This window comes from Somniosus microcephalus, chromosome 7 (assembly GCF_052327205.1).
Source record: "Somniosus microcephalus isolate GS21.2 chromosome 7, FLI_Smic_1.0, whole genome shotgun sequence".
Taxonomy (NCBI): domain Eukaryota; kingdom Metazoa; phylum Chordata; class Chondrichthyes; order Squaliformes; family Somniosidae; genus Somniosus; species Somniosus microcephalus.
The window spans coordinates 3,096,569-3,121,828 of record NC_140993.1 but is presented as its reverse complement, the minus strand read 5'-3'; the positions used below and the strand labels follow the sequence as shown (position 1 = coordinate 3,121,828).

General features: G+C 48.3%; 1 protein-coding gene across 1 annotated transcript in view; it reads left to right on the top strand.

Moving 5' to 3' along the window:
* Positions 1 to 25,260, top strand: part of sspo (SCO-spondin) — a 546,162-nt gene that overhangs the window by 465,667 nt on the left and 55,235 nt on the right. The window contains exons 47-51 of the mRNA XM_085993923.1: positions 1,391 to 1,552; positions 16,528 to 16,641; positions 17,136 to 17,274; positions 20,117 to 20,316; positions 22,064 to 22,191. Of these exons, the coding sequence (XP_085850049.1) occupies positions 1,391 to 1,552; positions 16,528 to 16,641; positions 17,136 to 17,274; positions 20,117 to 20,316; positions 22,064 to 22,191 (743 nt within the window). The remainder of the gene's footprint in view (positions 1 to 1,390; positions 1,553 to 16,527; positions 16,642 to 17,135; positions 17,275 to 20,116; positions 20,317 to 22,063; positions 22,192 to 25,260) is intronic.

Below are 25,260 nucleotides of genomic sequence, written 5' to 3'. Positions count from 1 at the left end.
CACCACCACCCTCCCTGTCACAAACACGAGTCTCTGACAACCGTGGCAGAAGTGAGCAAGATTGGGCAAATGCCCTGGTGCCAGTCCGGAGTGGGCGGCTCGATTAAAACCTGCGCCCAATCAGATGGGACTTCGCACTTCACATGTCCAGGTATGTCCTGTCCACCAAAAGCAGGACAAATCCAATCCGGCCAATTACCACCCCACCAGTCTATTCTCAATCATCAGCAAAGTGATGGAAGGTGTCATCGACAGTGCTATCAAGCGGCACTTACTCACCAATAACCTGCTCACTAATGCCCAGTTTGGGTTCCGCCAAGACCACTCGACTCCCGACCTTATTACAGCCTTGGTCCAAACATGGACAAAGGAGCTGAATTCCAGAGGTGAGGTGAGAGTGACTGCCCTGGACATCAAGGCAGCATTTGACCGAGTGTGGCATCAAGGAGCCCTAGAAAAATTGAAGTCAATGGGAATCGGGGGAAAACTCTCCACTGGCTGGAGTCATACCTAGCACAAAGGAAGATGGTTGTGGTGGTTGGAGGTCAATCATCACAGCTCCAGGACATCACTGCAGGAGTTCCTCAGGGCAGTGTCCTAGGCCCAACCATCTTCAGCTGCTTCATCCAGGACAAAGCAGCCTGCTTTGCTTGCCCATCCCTAGTTACCCTTGAGAAGGTGGTGGTGAGCCGCCTTCTTGAACCGCTGCAGTCCGTGTGGTGAAGGTGCTCCCAAAGTGCTGTTAGGGAGGGAGTTCCAGGATTTTGACCCAGCAACAATGAAGGAATGGTGATATATTTCCAAGTCGGGATGGTGTGTGACTTGGAGGGGAACTTGGAGGTGGTGATGTTCCCATGTGCCTGCTGCCCGTGTCGTTCTAGGTGGAAGAGGTCGCGGGTTTGGGAGGTGCTGCCGAAGAAGCCTTGGCGAGTTGCTGCAGTGCATCTTGTAGATGGTACACACTGCAGCCACGGTATGCCGGTGGTGGAGGGAGTGAATGTTTAAGGTGGTGGATGAGGTGCCCGGTAAACGGTGAGTGTGCCCGGTAACCGGTGATTGTGCCCGGTAACCGGTGAGCCAGAAAATGTAACTGTACGAAGAGGCTCGCATCAAGATGTGGGTAAGAAGTTGTTAGCGTGATAACTGCAGCGGGAGCACAAGCATTAACAATGGATTTATCAAGTTACTTTGGTCAAACTATTAATAATGGAGCGATTGGATTTTAGAATAAATCTGTTTTATTGTCCAATTTGAAGTGTTCTTCTTTAAAAGTTTAATTTCTTTTCAAGAGGGACATTTTTTTCAAATTGATGGAACTTTGTATCTGTAGTAAAGTTTAAGGAGTTTAGTAAAGTCACCAGATAACGTGTTGTACCTGCCTGTGTTTCAGATGACTGTTCCTGGGGCTCCTGGGGTCTATGGAGTCCGTGCCGTGAGCCTTGCAGTGGTGGGTTCCGCCTCAGGCAACGCACCCTCGACCAACCACAGGACGCTGGCAGATGCAGCGGACCAAAGTTCCAATCAGAAAGTTGCAACACTGCCAAGTGCCCAGGTGAGGGAGTTAAAAATTATGTTACATTCTTATATTACGAAGGAGGTATTGAATTGTGTGCACGTTAATGCCCGCAGTGTAACTAATGAGGTGGGTGAGCTGCAGTCACAGGTTGCTACGTGGGATTCAGACCTGGTTGCAGTAGCAGAGACATGGCCAGGAATGGGTTCTTAATATTCCTGGTTACCAAGTATTCAGGAATCAGAGAAGGAAAAAGAGGAGGGGCGTGGCAGTATTGATGATGTTACAGTTCTAAATAAAAAAGATTTACTGGTTTTACTAAAGGCAATATACACTTAATGGCACAGTTTTAAAGAGTGTGCAGGGACAGAGGGACCTGGGAGTTAATGTGCACAGGTCCCTGAAGGTGGCGGGACATATTGAGAGAGTGGTTAACAAAGCATATGGGATATTGGGCTTCATAAATAGAGGTATTGAGTACAAAAGTAGAGAAGTTATGCTGAACCTTTATAAAGTGCTGGTTAGGCCACAACTGGAGTATTGTGTCCAGTTCTGGTCACCACACTTTAGGAAGGATGTGAAGGCCCTTGAGAGGGTGCAGAGGAGATTTACCAGAATGGTTCCGGGGATGGGGGATCTTAGCTACAAGGACAGGTTGGAGAAGCTGGATTTGTTTTCATTAGAGCAAAGGAGGTTGAGGGGAGATTTGATAGAGGTGTACAAGATTATGACGGGTTTGGATAGGCTAGACGGGGAAAGGCTGTTCCCACTAGTTGATGGGACAAGGACTAGGGGACACAGATTTAAGGTTTTGGGCAAGAGATACAGGGGGGACGTGAGGAAAAACTTTTTTACACAGCGAGTGGTGAGGACCTGGAACTCGCTGCCGACGGAAGTGGTGGAGGCGGAGACACTCAGGTAATTTTAGCGCCCCGAAAAAGTTAGCGCCCCCACGGCCGATTTTCCCAGGTAGTGCCCCGAGAGGGAGATGGGGCGCTACTTGAAGCATCCCGCATCCCCCTTGGGGCGCTGCGAGCCAATATCGCGCGCTTGGCACTGCAGCACGTTGCGCTGCGGTACTGCAGGCCTTCCTCCCCTTATTAAAGGGAAGGGCCCTGGCGTAGCACGTCCTGGCACCCAGCTGGGCCACCAGGGATCAGGAGTGCCGGCAAACGAGCCTGGCACTCGAGGCGTGCCGGGCTCACGGAGAGCAGTTGACACCCCGCGGGGGGACTTCATGGGGGGGGGGGACAGCAACAAAAATAGTCGCCCGCCAGCTCCCCTTTATATAGCGCCCGGACGTGGCGATGTTTGCGCCGCTCGCAAAATTGACAAGACATTTTGCGGCGGCGCTAAACACTACCACCACAATCTCCTGCGCCGGCAGATCGTGACGTCAGTCGAGCGTGCAGCGCCCCGGACCGGATATTGAGTGGCGCCCCCTGCCTTACCGCCTGCCGCTAGCAACGACAGGTTGAGGGGAGCGTTTTGCAGTCAGGAAGGGACTGGGGGAGCGCTATTTAAAGGCGGCCGCTTCCTGCCTTTTTTTGTCAGTGACATTTTTGCGCCACGCATTCTGAGAGAGAGAGAGACTTCTGGAGAGATTGAACGCTGTGTGAAGGAGTTTTGGGTACTGAGCAGCACTTTGCAGGTTCATTTTGATTTGACCTTCCTTGCATCGATTTAGAAGAGACTGTGGGGGCTGCACTCTCAGCTCTTTCCCTGGGCCTCTCCATTGTTCTTTCCAGCAGATTTGATGCACAGGTCTCTCCAGGCCGAGATTCAAGGCTGCAATGAGCAGGGTGTGGGGGGAGAGCAAGATCGACCCTCCCCTTTAAGAACTGGCCGGCACCAGTGTGTCTGTGTTCCATTGCTGACTGACATCACATGAGCTTCGCCAGCGCTCTGAGGTGGTGCCTCGCTCCTCGACGTTAGCGCCTTAAGACAGGTGTGTAGCGCCTGATTTAGCGCTCCAATCACCTCCAGGGGCGATAGAAGCCAAGTTTGCAGTCGGAGGCGATAATTAGCGCCAGGCGCTAAACTTTGCGCCCGGCCGATAATCGCGCCCCAAACGGGGCGATACTGAATTTCTCCCTCTATGACTCGATGGTTCCAGGACTGAATCTGTTTGGCTTGAGTTGCGGAACAGCGGGGTAGCTGTCACATTGTTGGGAGCTTTGTTTTTTACAGAGCTCCAAGCTGTGAGGAGGAGATAGATGAGCAAATTTGTCAGCAAATTTCACAGGCGTGTAACAAAAATAGAGTAGTAATATTAGGAGAGGTTAATTACCCTAATATAGACTGGGAAAAACATAAGGGCTGGGAAGGAGAGGAATTTCTGATAAGTGCACAGGAGAACTTCCTCAATCAATACGTCTCCAGTCCAACGAGGAAGGAAGCAGTGTTGGATCTGGCTCTGGGGAATGAAGTAGGGCAAGTGGAGGGTGTTACAGCCGGAGATCATCCAGCTAACAGTGACCACAACATCATAAGGTTCAAAGTAATTATGGAAAGAGACCAGAAAATATCTGGTAAGGTATATAAGGTAAAAATGCTGAACTGGGGAAGAGCTAATTTGAGGGATTGAAGAAGGGACCGAGCACAGGTAGACTGGAAAAGGTGATTGCAGGTAAAGCAGTAACAGAGCAATGGTGGACATTCAGGGAAGAGATAGCTCGTGTACAAACTAGGCATAATCCTTTGAAGAGAAAAGATAGAGCATCCAAAGCGAATGTACCCTGGATGACAAAGGAAATAAAAGTTATAATAAAACAGAAAAAGAGGCTGATGACAAATGTCAGGAGCAAGATTCAGTTCATAACCAGGAAGATTATGGAAAGTACAGGAAGGAATTGGAAAAAGTTAACATGAGAGGCAAAGAGAGATTACGAGAAAAGATTAGCAGGCAACATTAAATTGAACCCTAAAACTTTTTATAGAAATATTAAGTGTAAGTGATTAACTGGGGAAAAATTTGGGCCTATTAAGGACCCAAAGGGAAATCTTCGTGTGGAGGCAGAGGTCACGGCTAATGTATTAACTGAGTAATTTGTACCTGTCTTCACAAAGGAAGCGGATGATGTGAAGGTTACACTAAAAGAGGCGAGGGAAGTTCTGGACAGGATAGTAATAGATAGAGAAGACGTACTGAAAAGTTTAGCATTACTGAAAGTTGGTAAGTCACCTGGTCCGGATGGAATGGATCCGAGGTTGCTGCAAGAAGCAAAGGTAGAAATAGCAGAGACATTGGTCACAATCTTTCAATCCTCATTGGATACAGGAGGACTGGAGGGTTGCTAATGTTCTACCACTAGTCAAAAAAGGGGAGAGGGATAAACCAGGAAACTGCAGGCCAGTCAGCCTAACATCGGTGGTGGGGAAGTTATTGGAAACCATTATCAGGGACAAAATAAATATTCATTTGGGTTAATCGAGGAGAGCCAGCATGGATTTGTTAGAAGCAAATCATGTCTGACAAACTTGATTGAATTCTTTGATGAAGTAATGAAGAAGTTTGGTCAAGGTGATGCAGTAGATGTTATATATATGGACTTTCGGAAGACATTCAACAAAGTGCCACACAGGAGGCTTGTTAAGAAGTTGGAAGCCCATGGAATTAAGGGGAAAGTGGCGGGATGGATACGGAATTGTCTCTGACAGGAAGCAGAGGGTGGTGCTGGATGTTTTTCAGACTGGGAGGTGGTTTGCAATGGTGTCAGTAGTGCCAAGAGTCAGCTTTGGGTCCATTAGTCTTTTCAATTTTTATAAATGACCTACACTCGGGTGTAGGGAGCAGCATTATAAAGTTTGCAGATGATACGAAACCTGGCAACATAGTAGATAGTGATGAGGATAGTTATAGGCTTCACGATCACAAAGACCGGATGGTGAAATGGGCAGAAGCACAGCAGATGGAGGTCAATGCAGAGAAGCGTGAAGTGATGCAGTTCAGGAGGTACCTGCCCTGGGAGTGTTTGATGGGACAGTGTAGAGGGAGCTTTACTCTGTATCTAACCCGTGCTGTACCTGCCCTGGGAGCATTTGATGGGACAGTGTAGAGGCAGCTTTACGCTGTATCTAACCCGTGCTGTACCTGTCCTGGAAGTGTTTGATGGGACAGTGTAGAGGGAGCTTTACTCTGTATCTAACCCGTGCTGTTCCAGCCCTGGAAGTGTTTGATGGGACAGTGTAGAGGGAGCTTTACTCTGTATCTAACCCGTGCTGTTCCAGCCCTGGGAGTGTTTGATGGGACAGTGTAGAGGGAGCTTTGCTCTGTATCTAACCCGTGCTGTTCCAGCCCTGGGAGTGTTTGATGGGACAGTGTAGAGGGAGCTTTACTCTGTATCTAACCCGTGCTGTTCCAGCCCTGGGAGTGTTTGATGGGGCAGTGTAGAGAACATAAGAACATAACATAAGAACATAAGAAATAGGAGCAGGAGTAGGCCAATCGGCCCCTCGATCCTGCTCCGCCATTCAAAAAGATCATGGCTGATCTGATCCTAACCTCAAATCTACTATCACTCTGCATCCACCCGAACCCATGTGATCTCTCGGGAGAGGCGAAAAAACAGATTAAAAAAAACCTAATGGCCAATTTGGGAGAAAAAATCTGGGAAATTCCTCTCCGACCCATCTAGGCGATCGAAACTCGTCCAGGAGCTCACTCTGTCCCTGTATTTCCTGCAGTACTTACCTTCTATAAAAGGTGATCTCCACCCCAGCCAGCAACAGTCCCAATTTACTCTTGAAGGACTCCTAGCTGGCAGCCTGTTCCCGAGGTCTCCACTATCCATGTGAATAGAACCATCTCCTGAAATCTAACAGAATTAGAACACACGAAATAGGAGCAGGATCAGGCTACACGGCCCCTGGGCCCGCTCCGCTACCCACAGGGCCATGACCGTTCCGAACCTAGACTCATGTCCAAATTCCTGCCCGCTCCCCGTAACCCTTAATTCCCTTTACTTCTAGGAAACGGTCTATTTCTGTTTTAAATTTATTTAATGATGTAGCTTCCACAGCTTTTTGGGGCAGCAAATTCGACAAACCTACCACCCTCTGAGTGAAGCAGTTTCTCCTCATCTCAGTTTTGAAAGAGCAGCCCCTTATTCTAAGATTATGCCCCCTAGTTCTAGTTTCACCCATCATTGGGAACATCCTCACCGCATCCACCCGATCCAACCCCTTCACAATCTTATATGTTTCAATAAGATCACCTCTCATTCTTCTGAACTCCAATGAGTAGAGTCCCAATCTACTCACCCTCTCCTCATATGTCCACCCCCTCATCCCCGGGATTAACCGAGTGAACCTTCTTTGTACTGACTCGAGAGCAAGTATGTCTTTTCTTAAGTATGGACACCAAAACTGTATGCAGTATTCCAGGTGCGGTCTCACCAATACCTTGCACAACTACAGCAATACCTCCTTGTTTTTATATTCTATCCCCCTAGCAATAAAAGCCAACATTCCATTGGCCTTCTTGATCACTTGCTGCACCTGCATACTAACTTTTTGAGGTTCGTGCGCCAGGACCCCCAGATCCCTTTGTACTGTCGTACTTTCCAGTTTCTTGCCATTAAGATAATAACTTGCTCTATGATTTTTCCTGCCAAAGTGCATAACCTCACACTTTCCAGTATTGTATTCCATCTGCCAAATCTCTGCCCACTTACTTAGCCTGTCTATGTCCCTTTGCAGGTTTTTTATGTCCTCCTCACTCACTACTTTCCCTCCCATCTTTGTATCATCTGCAAACTTTGATATGTTACACTCGGTCCCCTCCTCCAAATCGTTAATATAGATTGTAAAGAGTTGGGGACCCAGCACTGACCCCTGCGGAACACCACTAGTTACTGATTGCCAGTCTGAGAATGAACCATTTATCCCAACTCTCTGCTTTCTGTTAGATAGCCAATCCTCCACCCATGCCAGAATATTACCCACAATCCTGTGGTTTTTTATCTTGAGCAATAATCTTTTGTGTGGCACCTTGTCAAATGCCTTTTGGAAGTCTAAATACACTACGTCCACTGGTTCCCCTTTATCCACCCTGTATGTTACTTCCTCAAAGAACTCAAGCAAATTTGTCAAACATGACTTCCCCTTCATAAATCAATGCTGACTTTGTCCTATTAAATTATGTTTATCCAAATGTCCCGTTACTGTCTCCTTAATAATGGACTCTAAAATTTTAGCAACCACAGATGTTAGGCTAACAGGCCTATAGTTTCCAGCCTTCTGCCTACTACCCTTTTTAAATAAGGGTGTTACATTAGCAGTTTTCCAATCTGCCGGGACCTTTGCTGAGTCCAGGGAGTTTTGGAAAATTATTACCAATGCATCCACAATCCCTACCGCCACTTCCCTCAAGACCCTAGGATGTAAGCTATCAGGTCCAGGTGATTTATCCGCCTTGAGTACCATTATTTTACCGAGTACCACTTCCTTAGTGATTTTATTCGTATTTAGCTCCTCCCCCCACTAGAGCCCCCTGTTTGTCCAGTGTTGGGATATTCTTAGTGTCCTCTACCGTAAAGACTGATACAAAATATTTGTTCAGCGTTTTTGCCATCTCCATGTTTCCCACCATTAATTTCCCGGTCTCATCCTCTAAGGGACCAACATTTACTTTAGCCACCCTTTTTCTTTTTATATAACTGTAGAAACTCTTGCGATCTGTTTTTATATTTTTTGCTAATTTACTTTCATAATCTATCTTCCCTTTCTTAATTAATCTTTTAGTTATTTTTTGCTGTCTTTTAAAGATTTCCCAATCTTCTATCCTCCCACTAGATTTGGCTACCTTATATGCCCTTGTTTTTAGTTGGATACTCTACTTAATTACTTTACTTAGCCACGGATGGCTGTCTTTTCTTTTACACCCTTTTTCCTCAGTTGAATATATATTTTTTGGAAGTTGTAAAATAACTCCTTAAATGTACACCACTGACCATGTACCATCTTAGCCTTTAATCTATTTTCCCAGTCCACTCTAATCAATTCCGCTCTCATACCTTCATAGTCTCCTTTATTCAAGCTCAGTACGTTTGTTTGAGATCCAACCTTCTCACCCTCTAATTGAATATGGAATTCAACCATGTTATGGTCACTCATTCCAAGGGGATCCCTTACTAGGACATTTTTAATTAATCCTGTCTCGTTACACAGGACCAGATCTAAGGTTGCTTGCCCCCTAGTCGGTTCAGTTACATACTGCTAAAGAAACCCATCCCTAATACACTCTATGAACTCATCCTCAAGGCTGTTCTGCCCAATTTGATTTGTCCAGTTAATATGATAGTTAAAATCCCCCATAATTATAGCTGTTCCCTTATTACAAGCCTCAACTATTTCCTGATTAATACTCCGTCCAACAGAATTACAACTGTTCAGAGGCCTATAGACTACGCCCACTAGTGTCTTTTTCCCCTTATTATTCCTTATCTCCACCCAAACTGTTTCACTATCCTGATCCTTTGACCCAATATCATTTCTCTGTATTACAGTGATTCCTTCCTTTCTTAACATAGCCACCCCACCTCCCCTTCCTTCCTGCCTGTCCTTCCTGATTGTTAAATAACCTGGTATGTTTAATTCCCAGTCATGGTCACCCTGCAGCCATGGTTCTGTAATGGCCACAAGTTCATACCCATATGTAGTTATTTGTGCCGTTAACTCGTCCATTTTGTTATGAATGCTACGTGCATTCAGATAGAGAACTTTCAAATATGTTTTGTGACACTTAGTTCCTGCTTTTTCCCCTTTTACTACTTTACCTTTTACTCCATACCTTCTGTCCCTTCCTGACACGCTCTGGTTTTTAATTCCCCCACTGCTACCTAGGTCTATGACCTTCTCCGTTGTCATTTTATTTATTTGCTCTCTAGAAACCTCCCCCCCAACTAATTAGTTTAAAGCCCTCGCTACAGCCCTAGTTATTCGATTCGCCAGGACTCTAGTCCCAGCACTGGCCAAGTGGAGTCCGTCCCAACGGAACAGCTCTCTCCTGTCCCAGTACTGGTGCCAGTGTCCCAGGAAGCAAAACCCATTTCTCCCACACCAGTCTTTGAGTCACACATTTAACTCTAATTTTATTTATCCTAGCCAAATTCGCTCGTGGCTCAGGTAATAATCCAGAGATTATTACCCTTGAGGTTCTGTTTTTTAATTTGACCCCTAGCTGCTCATACTCCTTTAACAGAACTATCTTCCTTGTCCTATCTACGTCGTTTGTACCAACAAGGACCATGACAACTGGATCCTCCCCCTCCCACTCCAAGTTTCTTTCCAGCCCAGAAAAGATGTCCTTAACCCTGGCACCGGGCAGGCAACACAGCCTTCGGGACTCCTGCTCTCGACTGCAGAGAACCCTATCTATCCCCCTAATAATACTATCCCCTACCACTACAACATTTCTATTTACTCCCCCCACTTGAATGGTCCCCTGTTCCACGGTGCTGTGGCCAGGTTGCTCATCCTCCCTGCAGTCCCCGCTCCCGCCCCCACAGGGAGTAAGAACCTCGCACCTGTTGGACAAGAGAAAGGGCTGCGGCTCCTCCAACACTACCTCCTGGATCCCCGTACCTGCCTCACTCATAGTCACACCGTCCTGTCCCTGACCACGGACTACATCTGAATTAATTAATTTCAAAGGTGTGACCATCTCCTGAAACATAGAGTCCAGGTACTTCTCCCCCTCCCTGATGTGTCGCAGTGTCTGAAGCTCGGTCTCAAGCACCTCAATACGGAGCCGGAGTTCCTCTAGCACCAAACACTTGTCGCAAATGTAATCACCGTGAGCCTCAATGGGGTCCACCGCCTCCCACATTTCGCAACAGTAACACATCACCTGCTCCATTCTATGTAATTAATTAAATTTCTTATTATTAGTTATGGAGACCCTCTGCCCGGATATAGATGATAATATCACACCACTATTTAAGAGGACTTACCAACTTAAAGGTATAAAAGAGAAGGAAGAGAACCTACCAACCAGCTGATGACCAACCTCCCTTTTGAATGCTGTCTGTGGGGCCTGTTAGGTTGATTCTGTAGTGTATGTACCTTTAAGAGAAACTATGTTTTTGAAGCCCCTGTATACTGTAGTACCAGTAGTGACCACTCGGGTATATAAGCCTGTGTAGCGTCTTGTGTTGTTAGTTCACCTCCAGACTTTGTTCAGTAAACACTTGTTAAATCAACTTCTGCATTCCGTGTCTCCATTAACACACGGATCTAACAGTGGCGACGAGTTAGAAACGAACTTACCTGCAATTCAGCAGCACCTCAAGGGGATCGATTCCTCAGACGAAGGTCGAAGCCAGAAGCAAGAAAAAAAATAATAACTCGAAGAAACTCGAAAACGAGGGCCAGGCTCGGTCTCCAGTCTGTGGTTTCCCCAGCTAAACGGGCTGGTGGCAGGTAGTGCACTGATCCTTCCTGGGCTGCGGCGGGCTAGAGCTCGATCGGGTGGCTCTGCAACGGGGCCGGGCAGCGAGTCGGGAAGCAGAAGCAAAGAGAGAGAGAGGGTGGAGCACTCAGGGTGCGGCCAGTGCTGCAAAGCAGGTCGGCATTCGGACCGAGCAGAGGGAGGGGAAAGTCCCAGAGGGTCTGCTCCACGACGGGAACGGTTCTTCAATTATGGAGAGAATATTGAAGCGATACATTAAAAAAAATAGAAATACTACGAAAAGCTGCAGGTCGCAATGGGAACCGCGGAGAACAGCGTTGGCAGCAGCGGGAAAGCGCGGGAGGCACCATCTTAACTCGGCGGGGAAGAAAGAAAAGCGCGGGAGGCGCCATTTTGATCCATCGGGGACAGAGGAAAAGCGTGGGAAGCGCCATTTTAGATTTTCGAGATGCCGAAGACTGGCAATATTACTGCTTTCGATAGTGATATAGAAGATTGGACCACATATGTGGAAAGAGTGGAGGTATATTACAAGGCGAATGAAGTAGCGGATGATAAAAAGGCATCGGTACTTCTAAATCTGATGGGCGCAAGGACATACGGGCTGTTACGAAACTTGATCACTCCAGCCAAACCGATGGACAAGAATTTTAATGAGATTGTTGATACCTTACAGGAGCACTTAAACCCAACACCGCTGCTGATAGCGGAACGATTCAAATTCTTCAGGAGCAATCAGCACCAGAATGAAAGTAACGCTGATTACCTCACCGAATTACGAAAGCTGTCAAAGCACTGCCAATTCGGGGCAGGACTGGCAGATTCTCTATGAGACAAATTCGTCTGCGGTCTCCTAAGCGAAGGAACACAGAAAAGACTACTTTCTGAGAAAGATTTAACACTGGACAAGGCTTTCAGTGTGGCTGTATCATACGAAGCAGCAGCAAGAGGAGCTGCAGAGATACAGCAAAAGCCACAGGACTTCGGCACCCATGAAATGACACGGGGTTTCGAGAGATGTTATCACCCATGACCAGAAGGACTGCTGGTTCAAGGACAAAGCATGCAGGCAATGCGGCAAGATGGGACACATTGCACGTGTGTGCAGATCTGGAAAGAAATCCGCTGACAGTAAAAAGGTCAATAAGGAAAAGTACAGGAAGGTGCAAATGATGACGGACAGTAGCTCCGAAGACCAGAAGAGCGATAGCGACTCCAGAAACAAGAGGCTAAGCTGTCTCAAATTACATAATGTAATTGCCAAAGAAGATTACCAGACCATTTGTGTTACCCTCACGATAGCGGGGTCCCCAGTCAAAATGGAGCTAGATACAGGATCAGCTCTGACCGTCATGAGTCGACGGGATTACGAGCGGCTATTTCCACATATACCTTTGAAAGACACATCCATTGTCTTGAAGACATATACGGGGCAGAAATTATACCCCAGAGGGAAAATAAGGGTGCCTGTTGTATACAACGGCAAGGAAATACAGAAGTTTTATTTATACACTCTGCAAGATGGTGGTCCACCGTTGTTGGGACATGAATGGATCAGGAAGATACGTTTAGACTGGCACTCCATTCAGGCACTGACGGTGACCAGTAAGAAAAAAAATGATGATGACGTCATACCTGGACGATTAAAAGAAATCTTGGCTAACGCCAAAGAAGTATTTCAACAGGAACTAGGAACCCTGAAAGGCGCCACCGCCTCAATAAAAGTGGAAGATGCGGCAATTCCCAAGTTTTTTAAGGCAAGGCCGGTGCCATACGCAATTCATCCAGCCGTCGAGGCAGAGCTGGAGAATTTGGAAAAAGCAGGCGTGTTATCCAAGATAGATTGGAGCGAGTAGGCAACACCCATCATCCCAGTCATGAAGAAAACGTTCAAAAATGATAAATCTGAAGAACAGAGAAAAGTTCGCATCTGTGGGGACTTCAAGGTGACTGTAAACCCGGTTCTTCACATGGTACAGTATCCTCTTCCGAGGATAGAAGATATTTTCGCCTCACTATCCGGAGGGAAACGTTTCACCGAAAATTGACTTAGCACAGGCATATCTACAGATGGAGGTTGAGGAGACCTCTAAAAAGTATCTCATGATAAACACACACAAAGGCCTGTACCAGTACAATCGACTGGTTTTCGGAGTGGCATCAGCTCCGGCTATCTGGCAAAGAGCTATGGAGCAAGTCCTGCAAGGGATTCCGGGGACTCAATGCTACCTAGGCGACATCCTTGTAACAGGAGAAAACGACAACGAGCACCTTGCCAACTTGGAGCAGGTGCTCACGAGGCTGAGAGAACGGGGCCTACGAGCAAATCGCCCCAAGTGCGAGTTTTTCCAGAAACAAATATCATATTGTGGCCATGTCATTAACGAAGAAGGGTTGCATAAGTCACCTGAAAAAATTGAAGTGGTCGTAAAGGCCCCAGCGCCTGAAAATGTCTCACAATTAAGGTCGTTCCTGGGATTAGTAAATTACTATCATAAATTTTTACCAAACTTGTCGATGGTTCTGCACCCGCTTAACGCACTGCTATAAACGGGAGTAGTTTGGAAATGGAGCGAAGACTGTAAACGTGCCTTCCATAAATGTAAAGGCTTCATCACGTCCAGGGAAGTGTAGGCTCATTACAACCCATCACTGCCAATCAGACTGGCGTGCGATGCATCCCCTTACGGCGTGGGAGCGGTATTATCGCATAGATTCCCTGATGGCTCAGAGTGGCCAATAGCTTTTGCGTCACGCTCATTGAACTCAGCTGAGCGTAACTATGCCCAGATCGACAGGGAGGCACTCAGCCTGGTGTGGGGGGTGAAGAAATTCAACCATTACCTACACGGACAAAAATTTACCTTGCTGACTGACCATCAACCCCTCGTCTCCATATTCAACCCTAAAAAGGGCCTTCCCATTATGACAGCGCAAAGGCTACAGAGGTGGTCCCTTTTCCTAGAGGCACACCAATATGACATAGAATACAAAGGAACAAAACAGCATGGGAATGCTGACGGGTTATCGTGCCTACCGTTGCCAACGGTGGAAGAGGTGCCTACAGTGGACCCAGTGGAGATATTCCACTCGACCATAATGGAATGTCTACCGGTGACAAATTCTACCATTGAAAAGGAAACGCGAAATCACCCGGCTCTCTCACGAGTCTACGATTTAACGGTGAAGGGATGGCCAGCACATGGCGAACCACTGTTGCCAGCATTCTCACAAAGAAGAGAACAGCTGTCAGTGTGCCGAGGAACCTTGATGTGTGGATCCAGAGTGGTGATTCCACCCAAACTCAAGGATAGAGTGCTAAAGGAGCTTCACGAGGGGCACCTGGGTGGAGTGAAAATGAAAAACTTAGCCAGAGCGTTTGTGTGGTGGCCAGGTATCGATGGAGACATCGAAGAAATGACCAAGAGCTGTCTCGGATGCCAGAAGGTCCAAAACGCCCCACCACAAGCCCCTCCACATCCATGGGAGTGGCCCTCAACTCCATGGCAAAGGGTACATATCGACTTTGCTGGTCCATTTATGGACTCAATGTACTTAATCGCGGTGGATGCACACTCCAAGTGGCCGGAGGTAATAAAGATGTCCACCACCACCACGGAAAAAACCATCACAGTATTAAGGACCATATTTGCCAGGAATGGGCTGCCTGAACAGATCTGTTCTGATAATGGACCGCAATTTGTGTCCGAAGAATTCAGGAAGTTCTTAAAAAAAACAATGGGGTTAAGCACTACACATCCGCCCCATACCATCCCGCCACCAATGGATTGGCTGAAAGGTTTGTCCAGACCTTCAAGAAGGCCATAAAGGCCATGGGTAATGAAGACATAAATCTACAACATAAGGTAGATAACTTCTTGTTTGCGTACAGGAATGCAACACATGTGGTTACAAACCAAACCCCCGCCATGATGTTTTTCAATGGAAGACTAAGATGCCGGCTGGATTTGGTCAAGCCAAACGTCAGAAGGGACGTAGAGAACCGGCAATTTCAAAGCATGAATGTAAGGCCAACTAGAACCTTCCAGATAGGTCAACCAGTTTTGGCCCGGGACTACCGTACCGAAAAATGGCAGCCTGGAACTATTTGCACACGACTAGGACCGCTGATGTATACCGTGGACATTGGAGAAAGCATAATAAGGCGCCATGCTGACCAGATCATAGAGTCATCCGAAAAAGGATAACCTACACCACAACTCTATACGCCTAATGATGAAGCAGAGATACCCATAGTATCTACCTCCGATCCGGTGATACTGGAACCAGATGAACCCGACACTGGCATTGAAGCCGAATCGACCTTGCCAAAAGAACCTACTACACCACTGAGGCGTTATCCGGACCAAGTCAGGAAGCCTCTAGAGAGACTGAATTTGTAATTGATTAACTTCAGCAAATGTGTATATTATTGTTCTTGTAAAAATGCTATTTAATGATTACTTAAAATGTTGTGTACTATTTATCTAAAAGGGCAGGAATTGTGGTGTATGTACCTTTAAGAGGAACTATGTTTTTGAAGCCCCTGTATACTGTAGTACCAGTAGTGACCACTCGGGTATATAAGCCTGTGTAGCGTCTTGTGTTGTTAGTTCACCTCCAGACTTTGTTCAGTAAACACTTGTTAAATCAACTCCTGCATTCCGTGTCTCCATTAACACACGGATCTAACAGATTCGTCTCGCTGCTCCGCTTCCGCAGTGCTGTCTAAGCCTGAGAGTGGGGAACAAAAAGAGCAAAAACACCCCCTCACCTCCCACTTGCCTGAACTCTCCCACTTACCAAACTCTCGCTTCACTCAACGCCACCGCACTCAGAGCTGCCGCACTAGTTCCGCCCCTTTTTATACCCGGATTCTACTTCCGGTTTAAACTCCCCAAAGCTTAATTTACACTTAAAAATTAAACTTACTTCAAATAATTAACTTATTCACTCACTAAAATTCACTAAATACACTTAAATGACTTTTCTCCCACTTACCAAACTCTCACTTCACTCAACGCCACCGCACTCAGGGAGCTTTACTCTGTATCTAACCCGTGCTGTACCTGCCCTGGGAGTGTTTGATGGGGACAGTGTAGAGGGAGCTTTACACTGTATCTAACCCGTGCTGTACCTGCCCTGGGAGTGTTTGATGGGACAGTGTCAAGGGTGCTATACTCTGTAACCAATACCTGAGCTATTGTACTGGGAGCCAGATATCGATAAGATCTCCCACAGCTACCCTGGCCTAGTTGTTCTGGGTTCGGGCTCTGACTGACAAAAGACGGCACCTCCGACGGTGCAGCACTCCCTCAGCACTGCACTGGAGTGTCAGCCTATATTTTGTGCTCAAGTCTCTGGAGTGGGACTTGAACCCACAACCTTCTGACTCCGAGACAAGAGAGAGTGCTGCCCACTGAGCCTTGGCTGGTAAGGGTATCAAGGGAAATGGAGCTAAGGTGGGGAAATGGAGCTAAGGTGGGTAAATGGAATTGAGCTGCCAATCAGGTGGAGCCTGCTTTGTACTTGATGTGACCATTTACTAACACAGATGTCAAGCCCGGGCGGTATGCTTTCCAACTGTTGTTATCTTTTTCAGGCGAGCTCTGTGAAGACCGAGGAAAAGAGTTTGTGTCGTGTGCGAATCACTGTCCGAGAACCTGTACCGACCTATGGGACCATGTGCAGTGTCTGCAGGGAACGTGCAAACCTGGTACGGCATTTCAGAATAGCTACCTCACTCAGATCAGCGCACTGAGTGAGACTGTCACAGGGACTCCAGGTGTGAGACTGTACAGGACTCTGAGTGAGACTAACTGGTTCACTCCTGGTGTGACCCTGTACAGGACTCTGAGTGAGATTGTAACTGGTTCACTCCTGGTGTGACCCTGTACAGGACTCTGAGACTGTTACAGATTCACTCTAGTCTGATACCAGCTTGTTTCAGTATACGAGATGCCCGCGGTCAGGCCCAGTGAGTGGGGGATGGGCCGACAGAGCGAGATCTCCTGGAGTCTCACTAATACTGAACGCCGTCATTCTTCCAGGCCTTTTGCTGTTGTCAGTGCTCGCATCACCCTGAACTAACTCTACTTAAACCACCCTCTATAACCTGTTGTAACATTTCGCTCTGTACCTTACAAGCCCAGAAATGGCGCCCCAGGATGTGACCCTACACACTCTGACCTTTGATCTCTTTCCACCCAGGTTGCCGGTGCCCCAGGGGTCAGTTGTTGCAGGATTCTCGCTGTGTGTCAGTCTCGGATTGTCGCTGTGGGTTACCTAGCTCAAACCACACTGTGGAATATCAGCCAGGAGAGAGTATCCCAGTCCCCTGTGGCAACTGGTATGTTTGTGTTTAGTGATTAGTGTACAGATTTATACCCTGAATATAAGAAAATAAGAAATAGGAGCAGGAGTCGGCCATACGGCCCCTCGAGCCTGCTCCGCCATTCAATGAGATCACGGCTGATGTTCGACCTCAACTCCACTTTCCCGCCCGATCTCCATATCCCTTGATTCCCCTAGAGTCCAAAAATCTATCTCAGCCTTGAATATACTCAAAGACTCAGCATTCACAGCCGTCTGGGGCATTCCAAAGATTCACAACCCTCTGAGTGAAGAAATTCCTCCTCATCTCGGTCTTAAATAGCCGACCCCTTATCCTGAGACTGTGACCCCTGGTTCTAGACTCTCCAGCCAGGGGAAACAGCCTCTCAGCATCTACTTCAGAATCTTGTGTTTCAATGAGATCACCTCTCATTCTTCTAAACTCCAGAGAGTATCGGCCCATTCTACACAATCTCTCCTCATAGGACAGCCCTCTCATCCCAGGAATCAATCTAGTGAACCTTCGTTGCTCCGCCTCCAAGGCAAGTATATCCTTCCTTTGGTAAGGAGATCAAAACTGTGCAGTTACTGGAATTCTCACTCAGTTTGTGTTGTAATTGACCCATTCCTCTCAGGAGGCATTCCTTAAACTGGAACAGAGGGACAGGAGGAGGCCATTCAGCCCCTCAAACCTGCTCCACCTTTCAATCAGATCCACATTATATTCCATCTGCCATGTTCTCGCCCACTCACTGAGCCTGTCGAGATCCCTCTTCACATCCTCTTCACAATTGACACTGCCACCTAGCTTTGTATCATCAGCAAATTTGGAAATGTTACATTTAGTCCCCTCATCCAAATCATTGATATAGATTGTAAATAGCTGGGGCCCAAGCACCGATCCTTGCGGTACCCCACTAGTCACAGCCTGCCATCCTAAAAAAGACCCGTTTATCCATACTCTTTGTTTTCTGTCTGTTAACCAATTCTCAATCCATGCTAGTATATTACCCCCAATTACATGTGCCCTAGTTTTGTTCACCAACCTCTTGTGTGGGACCTTATCGAAGGCCTTCTGAAAATCCAGATACACCACATCTACCGCGGCCCCGTCTAACCCCTCAGGTGGGCGTGAAAGATCCCAGAGCACTATTTTGAAGAAGAGCGGGGGGAGTTCTCCCCGGTGTCCTGGCCAATATTTATCCCTCAACCAACACCTAAAAATCAGAAGATCTGATCATTGCTGTTTGTGGGATCTTGCTGTGCGCAAATTGGCTGCAGCGTTTCCTACATTACAACAGTCACTAAACTTCAAAAGTACTTCATTCACTGTAAAGCGCTTTGGGACATTCTGAGGCCATGAAAGGTCTTTTCTAACAGAAATGTAGTAATCTCAATCTTGAAAGCTCCAGTTGTCCCTCAGCATCCACAGCCTTTTGGGGGAGAGAGTTCCTGGTTTCCACTCCCCTTTGTGTGAAGAAGTGATCCTGATTTTAAGATTATGCCCCCTTGTTTTTGATTCACCCATCAGAGGAAATAGTTTCTCTCTATCCACCCTATCGAATCCTTTTAACATCTTAGACACCTCGATTAGATCGCCACTTAACCTTCTATACTCGAGGGATTACATCGGGTTATATAAAGTGCGGTGCCCAGAATTGAACACAATACTCCAGCTGAGCCGTAACCAGTGGTTTATAAAGGCTTAGCATAACTTCCCTGCTTTTGTACTCTGTGCCTCTATTAATAAGGCCAAGGATCCCGTGTGCTTTTTTAACAGCCTTCTCAACTTGTCCTGTCACCTTCTAAGATTTGTGTACATACACCCCGAGGCCTCTCTGTTCCTGCACCCTCTTTAAAACTGGACCATTTAGTTTATATTGCCTCTCCTCATTCTTCCTACCAAAATGTATCACTTCACCCTTCTCTGCGTTAAATTTCATCTGCCGTGTGTCCGCCCATTTCACCAGTCTGTCTGTGTCCTCCTGAAGTTTGTTACTATCCTCCTCACTGTTTACTACATTTCTGAGTTTTGTACCATCTGCAGACTTTGTAATTATCCCCTGTACACCCAAGTCCAGATCACTAATATATATCAAAGAGCAGTGGTCCCAATACCACCCCCTGGGGAACACCACTGTACACTTCCCTCCAGTCTGAAAAACAACCGTTCACCACTACTCACCACTGCTCTCTGCTCTCTGTCCCGCAGCCAGTTTTGTATCCACGCTGCCACTGTCCCTTTAATCCCATGGGCTTCAATTTTGCTGACAAGTCTATTATGTGGTACTTTATCAAATGCCTTTTGAAAGTCCATACACGCAACATCAACCGCACTACCCTCATCAACCCTCTCCTTTACTTCATCAAGGAACTCAATCGAGTTAAAGAAAGACTTGCATTTATATAGCGCCTTTCATGACCTCAGGATTTCCCAAAGTGCTTTACAGCCGAGGAAGTACTTTTTGAAGTGTAATCACTGTTGTAATGTAGGAAATGCAGCAGCCAATTTGTGCACAGCAAGCTCCCACACACAGCAATGTAATAATGACCAGATAACTGAGGGATAAATATTGGCCAGGACACTGGGGATAACTCCCCTGCTCTTTTTTGAAATAGTGCCATGGGATCTTTTACATTCACCTGAGAGAGCAGACGGGGCCTCAGTTTAACGTCTCATCCAAATGACGGAAGTTAGTCAAACATGATTTGCCTTTAACAAATCGGTGCTGACTTTCATTTATTAACCCATATTTTTCCAAGTGACAAGTAATCTTGTCCCGGATTATTGTCTCTGAAAGTTTCCCCGCCACCTGTCGTTCTCCTTTGTTGAACAGAAATGCCTCTTTCTGTTCCAGTACCTGTGTTAATGGAACATTTGACTGCAGCGATTCGCAGTGTCCAGAGCTGAGCGTCTGGTCCGTGTGGAGCGATTGCTCCAGCAGCTGTGGGGTTGGGCAACGGATTCGCAGTCGTAGCTGTGGAAGGACAGTGGACGACCCACCCTGTGACAGAGAGACTGTTCAGACAGCGGAGTGCAACCAGATGCCCTGCCCAGGTGAGAGCTCGAGTTACAAAAGGTAAATCATGCTTGACTAATCTACTGGAATTTTTTGAGGATGTAACTGGTAGAATAGATAAGGGAGCGCCAGTGGATGTGGTGTATTTGGACTTTCAGAAGGCTTTCGATAAGGTCCCGCATAAGAGATTAGCGTGCAAAATTAAGGCAATGGGATTGGGGGCAAGGTATTGACTTGGATAGAGAACTGTTGGCGGACAGAAAGCAAAGAGTTGGAATAAACGGGTCGTTTTCCGAGTGGCAGGCAGTGACTAGTGGGGTACTGCAGGGATCAGTCCTAGGACCCCAGCTATTCACACTATATATAAATGATCTAGATGAGGGAACTAGATGTAATATCTCCAAGTTTGCAGACGACACAAAGCTGGGTGGGCGTGTGTGCTGTGAGGAGGATGCAGAGAAACTCCAGTATGATTTGGACAGGTTGGGTGATTGGGCAGATGCATGGCAAATGCAGTATAATGTGGATAAATGCGAGATTATCCACTTCGGTGGCAAAAACAGGAAGACAGGTTATTATCTGAACGGCAATAGATTGGGAAAAGGGGAAGTGCAACGAGACCTGGGTGTCCTTGTGCACCAGTCGCTGAAGGTAAGCATGCAGGTGCAGCAGGCGGTTAAGAAGGCAAATGGAATGTTGGCCTTCATAGCGAGAGGGTTTGAGTACAGGAGCAAGGATGTCTTGCTGCAGTTGTACAGGGCCTTGGTGAGACCACACCTTGAGTATTGTGTGCAGTTTTGGTCGCCTTATCTGAGGAAGGATATTCTTGCCATGGAGAGAGTGCAGCGAAGATTCACCAGACTGATACCTGGGATGGCAGGAATGACGTATGAGGAGAGATTGGGTCGATTAGGCTTATATTCGCTAGAGTTTAGAAGAATGAGAGGGGATCTCATTGAAACTTATAAAATTCTAACAGGACTGGACAGACTGGATGCAGGAAGGATGTTCCCGATGGCCGGGGAGTCCAGAACCAGGGGTCACAGTCTAAGGATAAGGGGTAAGCCATTTAGGACAGAGATGAGGAGGAATTTCTTCACCCAGAGAGTGGTGAACCTGTGGAATTCTCTACCACACAAGGCAGTTGAGGCCAATTCATTAAATATATTCAAGAAGGAGTTGGATATATTTCTTAAGGCTAAAGGGATCAAGGGATATGGGGAGAAAGCAGGGACAGGGTACTGAATTTGGATGATCAGCCATGATCTCATTGAATGGCGGAGCAGGCTCGAGGGGCCGAATGGCCTACTCCTGCTCCTATCTTCTATGTTTCTATACTGGAGGTGTTCAAAATCATGAGGGGTTTTGATAGAGTAAATAAGGAGAAACTGTTTCCAGTGGCAGAAGGTCGGTAACCAGGGGACACAGATTGAAGGTGATGGGCAAAAGAACCAGAGGCGACATGAGGAAACATTCTTTTACGCAGCGAGTTGTTGTGATCTGGAATTCACTGCCTGAAAGGGCGGTGGAAGCAGATTCAACAATAACCTTCCAAAGGGAACTGAATAAATACGTGAAGGGGAAATGTCTGCAGGGCTATGGGGAGAGAGCAGGGGAGTGGGAGTAAATGGATAGCTCTACCAAAGAGACCGATGGGCCGAATGACCTCCTTCTGTACTGTATCATTCTATGATTCTACTATAGTAAAGTTTGATGGCTTTACTGCAATAGAGATTTACGTTACGATGGTATTAGTTTGTTAACATCTATTTACTGGTTTCCTAGGCTGTCCAGAAAACCAAACCTTCAGCACCTGTGCCAACATCTGCCCCCGCACCTGCTCAGACCTTCAACCTGAAGTGGAATGCCAACAGGAGGCCTGTGAGCCAGGTTGCCTGTGCCCATCTGGGCAGGTGAGTCTGTTCTCTGTGCCCACCTGGGCAGGTGAGTCTGTTCTCTGTGCCCACCTGGGCAGGTGAGTCTGTTCTCTGTGCCCACCTGGGCAGGTGAGTCTGTTCTCTGTGCCCACCTGGGCAGGTGAGTCTGTTCTCTGTGCCCACCTGGGCAGGTGAGTCTGTTCTCTGTGCCCATCTGGGCAGGTGAGTCTGTTCTCTGTGCCCACCTGGGCAGGTGAGTCTGTTCTCTGTGCCCACCTGGGCAGGTGAGTCTGTTCTCTGTGCCCACCTGGGCAGGTGAGTCTGTTCTCTGTGCCCATCTGGGCAGGTGAGTCTGTTCTCTGTGCCCATCTGGGCAGGTGAGTCTGTTCTCTGTGCCCATCTGGGCAGGTGAGTCTGTGTTCTCTGTGCCCACCGGTGTACCAGGCTTACTAATGGTTTGTCTTTGTCCATTGGGCAGGTCATTGGCCAGTGGCTGCTCCAAGTTGACTCCAAGCTAACCAAAAAATAGACATTTGATGGGATAGGAGAGATCAGACAGGGGAGAAATGCAAAGCAGAGTAAGGCGGGGTTAGAGTGTGTGTGCGTAAATGCACATAGCGTGGTAAGTAAAGTTGGTGAGCTGCAGGCACAAACTGCCACATGGGATTATGATACAGCGGCAGTAACGGAGACCTGGCTCAAACATGGGAAGGATTGGGAACATCATAATCCTGGCTACAATGTATTTAGGAGAAAAAGGGAAGGAAAGGAGGTGGTGGGGCAGTATTGATCAAAGATACTGTTACAGCACTGGAAAGAGATGATGTACTTGAAGGACAAAGACAGAAACTATTTGGTTAGAGTTAAGGAACAATAGAGGAGCTGTTCCGCTGCTGAGTGTATTCTACAGGCCAACACAGCAACAATGACAACTTGCATTTACACAGCACAGGAGGAGGCCATTCGGCCCGTCGGGCCTGTGCTGGCTCTTTGAGCGAGCCGTCGTGCTCAGTCCCACCCCCCCCCCGCGTATTGTCCGTAACCCTGTCAGTTCCTCACCCCCGCGTATTGTCCGTAACCCTGTCAGTCCCACTCCCCGCGTATTGTCCGTAACCCTGTCAGTCCCACCCCCCCGCGTATTGTCCGTAACCCTGTCAGTCCCACTCCCCGCGTATTGTCCGTAACCCTGTCAGTCCCACCCCCCCCGCGTATTGTCCGTAACCCTGTCAGTCCCACCCCCCCGCGTATTGTCCGTAACCCTGTCAGTCCCACCCCCGCTTATTGTCCGTAACCCTGTCAGTCCCACCCCCCCGCGTATTGTCCGTAACCCTGTCAGTTCCTCACCCCCCCGCTTATTGTCCGTAACCCCATCAGTCCCACCCCCCGCGTATTGTCCGTAACCCTGTCAGTCCCACCCCCCCGCGTATTGTCCGTAACCCTGTCAGTTCCTCACCCCCCGCGTATTGTCCGTAACCCCATCAGTCCCACCCCCCCGCGTATTGTCCGTAACCCTGTCAGTCCCACCCCCCGCGTATTGTCCGTAACCCTGTCAGTTCCACCCCCCCGCGTATTGTCCGTAACCCTGTCAGTCACACACCCCCGCGTATTGTCCGTAACCCTGTCAGTCCCACCCCCCCGCGTATTGTCCGTAACCCTGTCAGTCCCACCCCCCCGCGTATTGTCCGTAACCCTGTCAGTCCCACACACCCGCGTATTGTCCGTAACCCTGTCAGTCCCACCCCCCTGCGTATTGTCCGTAACCCTGTCAGTCCCACCCCCCCGCGTATTGTCCGTAACCCTGTCAGTCCCACCCCCCCGCGTATTGTCCGTAACCCTGTCAGTCCCACCCCCCCCGCGTATTGTCCGTAACCCTGTCAGTCCCACACACCCGCGTATTGTCCGTAACCCTGTCAGTCCCACCCCCCCGCGTATTGTCCGTAACCCTGTCAGTCCCACCCCCCCGCGTATTGTCCGTAACCCTGTCAGTCCCACCCCCCCGCGTATTGTCCGTAACCCTGTCAGTCCCACCCCCCCGCGTATTGTCCGTAACCCTGTCAGTCCCACCCCCCCGCGTATTGTCCGTAACCCTGTCAGTCCCACCCCCGCGTATTGTCCGTAACCCTGTCAGTCCCACCCCCCGCGTATTGTCCGTAACCCTGTCAGTCCCACCCCCCCGCGTATTGTCCGTAACCCTGTCAGTCCCACCCCCCCGCGTATTGTCCGTAACCCTGTCAGTCCCACCCTCCGCGTATTGTCCGTAACCCTGTCAGTCCCACCCCCTCGCGTATTGTCCGTAACCCTGTCAGTCCCACCCCCCCGCGTATTGTCCGTAACCCTGTCAGTCACACACCCCCGCGTATTGTCCGTAACCCTGTCAGTCCCACCCCCCCGCGTATTGTCCGTAACCCTGTCAGTCCCACCCCCCGCGTATTGTCCGTAACCCTGTCAGTCCCACTCCCCCCGCGTATTGTCCGTAACCCTGTCAGTCCCACCCCCCCGCGTGTTGTCCGTAACCCTGTCAGTCCCACTCCCCCCGCGTATTGTCCGTAACTCTGTCAGTCCCACTCCCCCGCGTATTGTCCGTAACCCTGTCAGTCCCACCCCCCGCGTATTGTCCGTAACCCTGTCAGTCCCACTCCCCCCGCGTATTGTCCGTAACCCTGTCAGTCCCACCCTCCGCGTATTGTCCGTAACCCTGTCAGTCCCACCCCCCGCGTATTGTCCGTAACCCTGTCAGTCCCACTCCCCCCGCGTATTGTCCGTAACCCTGTCAGTCCCACCCTCCGCGTATTGTCCGTAACCCTGTCAGTCCCACCCCCCCGCGTATTGTCCGTAACCCTGTCAGTTCCTCACCCTCAAGAACCCGTCCAACTCCCTTTTAACATTATTGATGGGATCAGCTTCCACCACCTTTTCAGGTTGAGTGTTCCAGATCCCCACAACTCAGTGAAAACATTTCTCCCCGTCTCCCCTCTCGATCTTTTCCCAGTGATTGTGAATCGATGACCTCTGGCTATTGACCCACTCACCGGAGGGAATAGTTTCTCTCTACTCTATCAAAACCTCATCATCTTGAAAACCTCTATTCGGTCACCTCTGAACCTT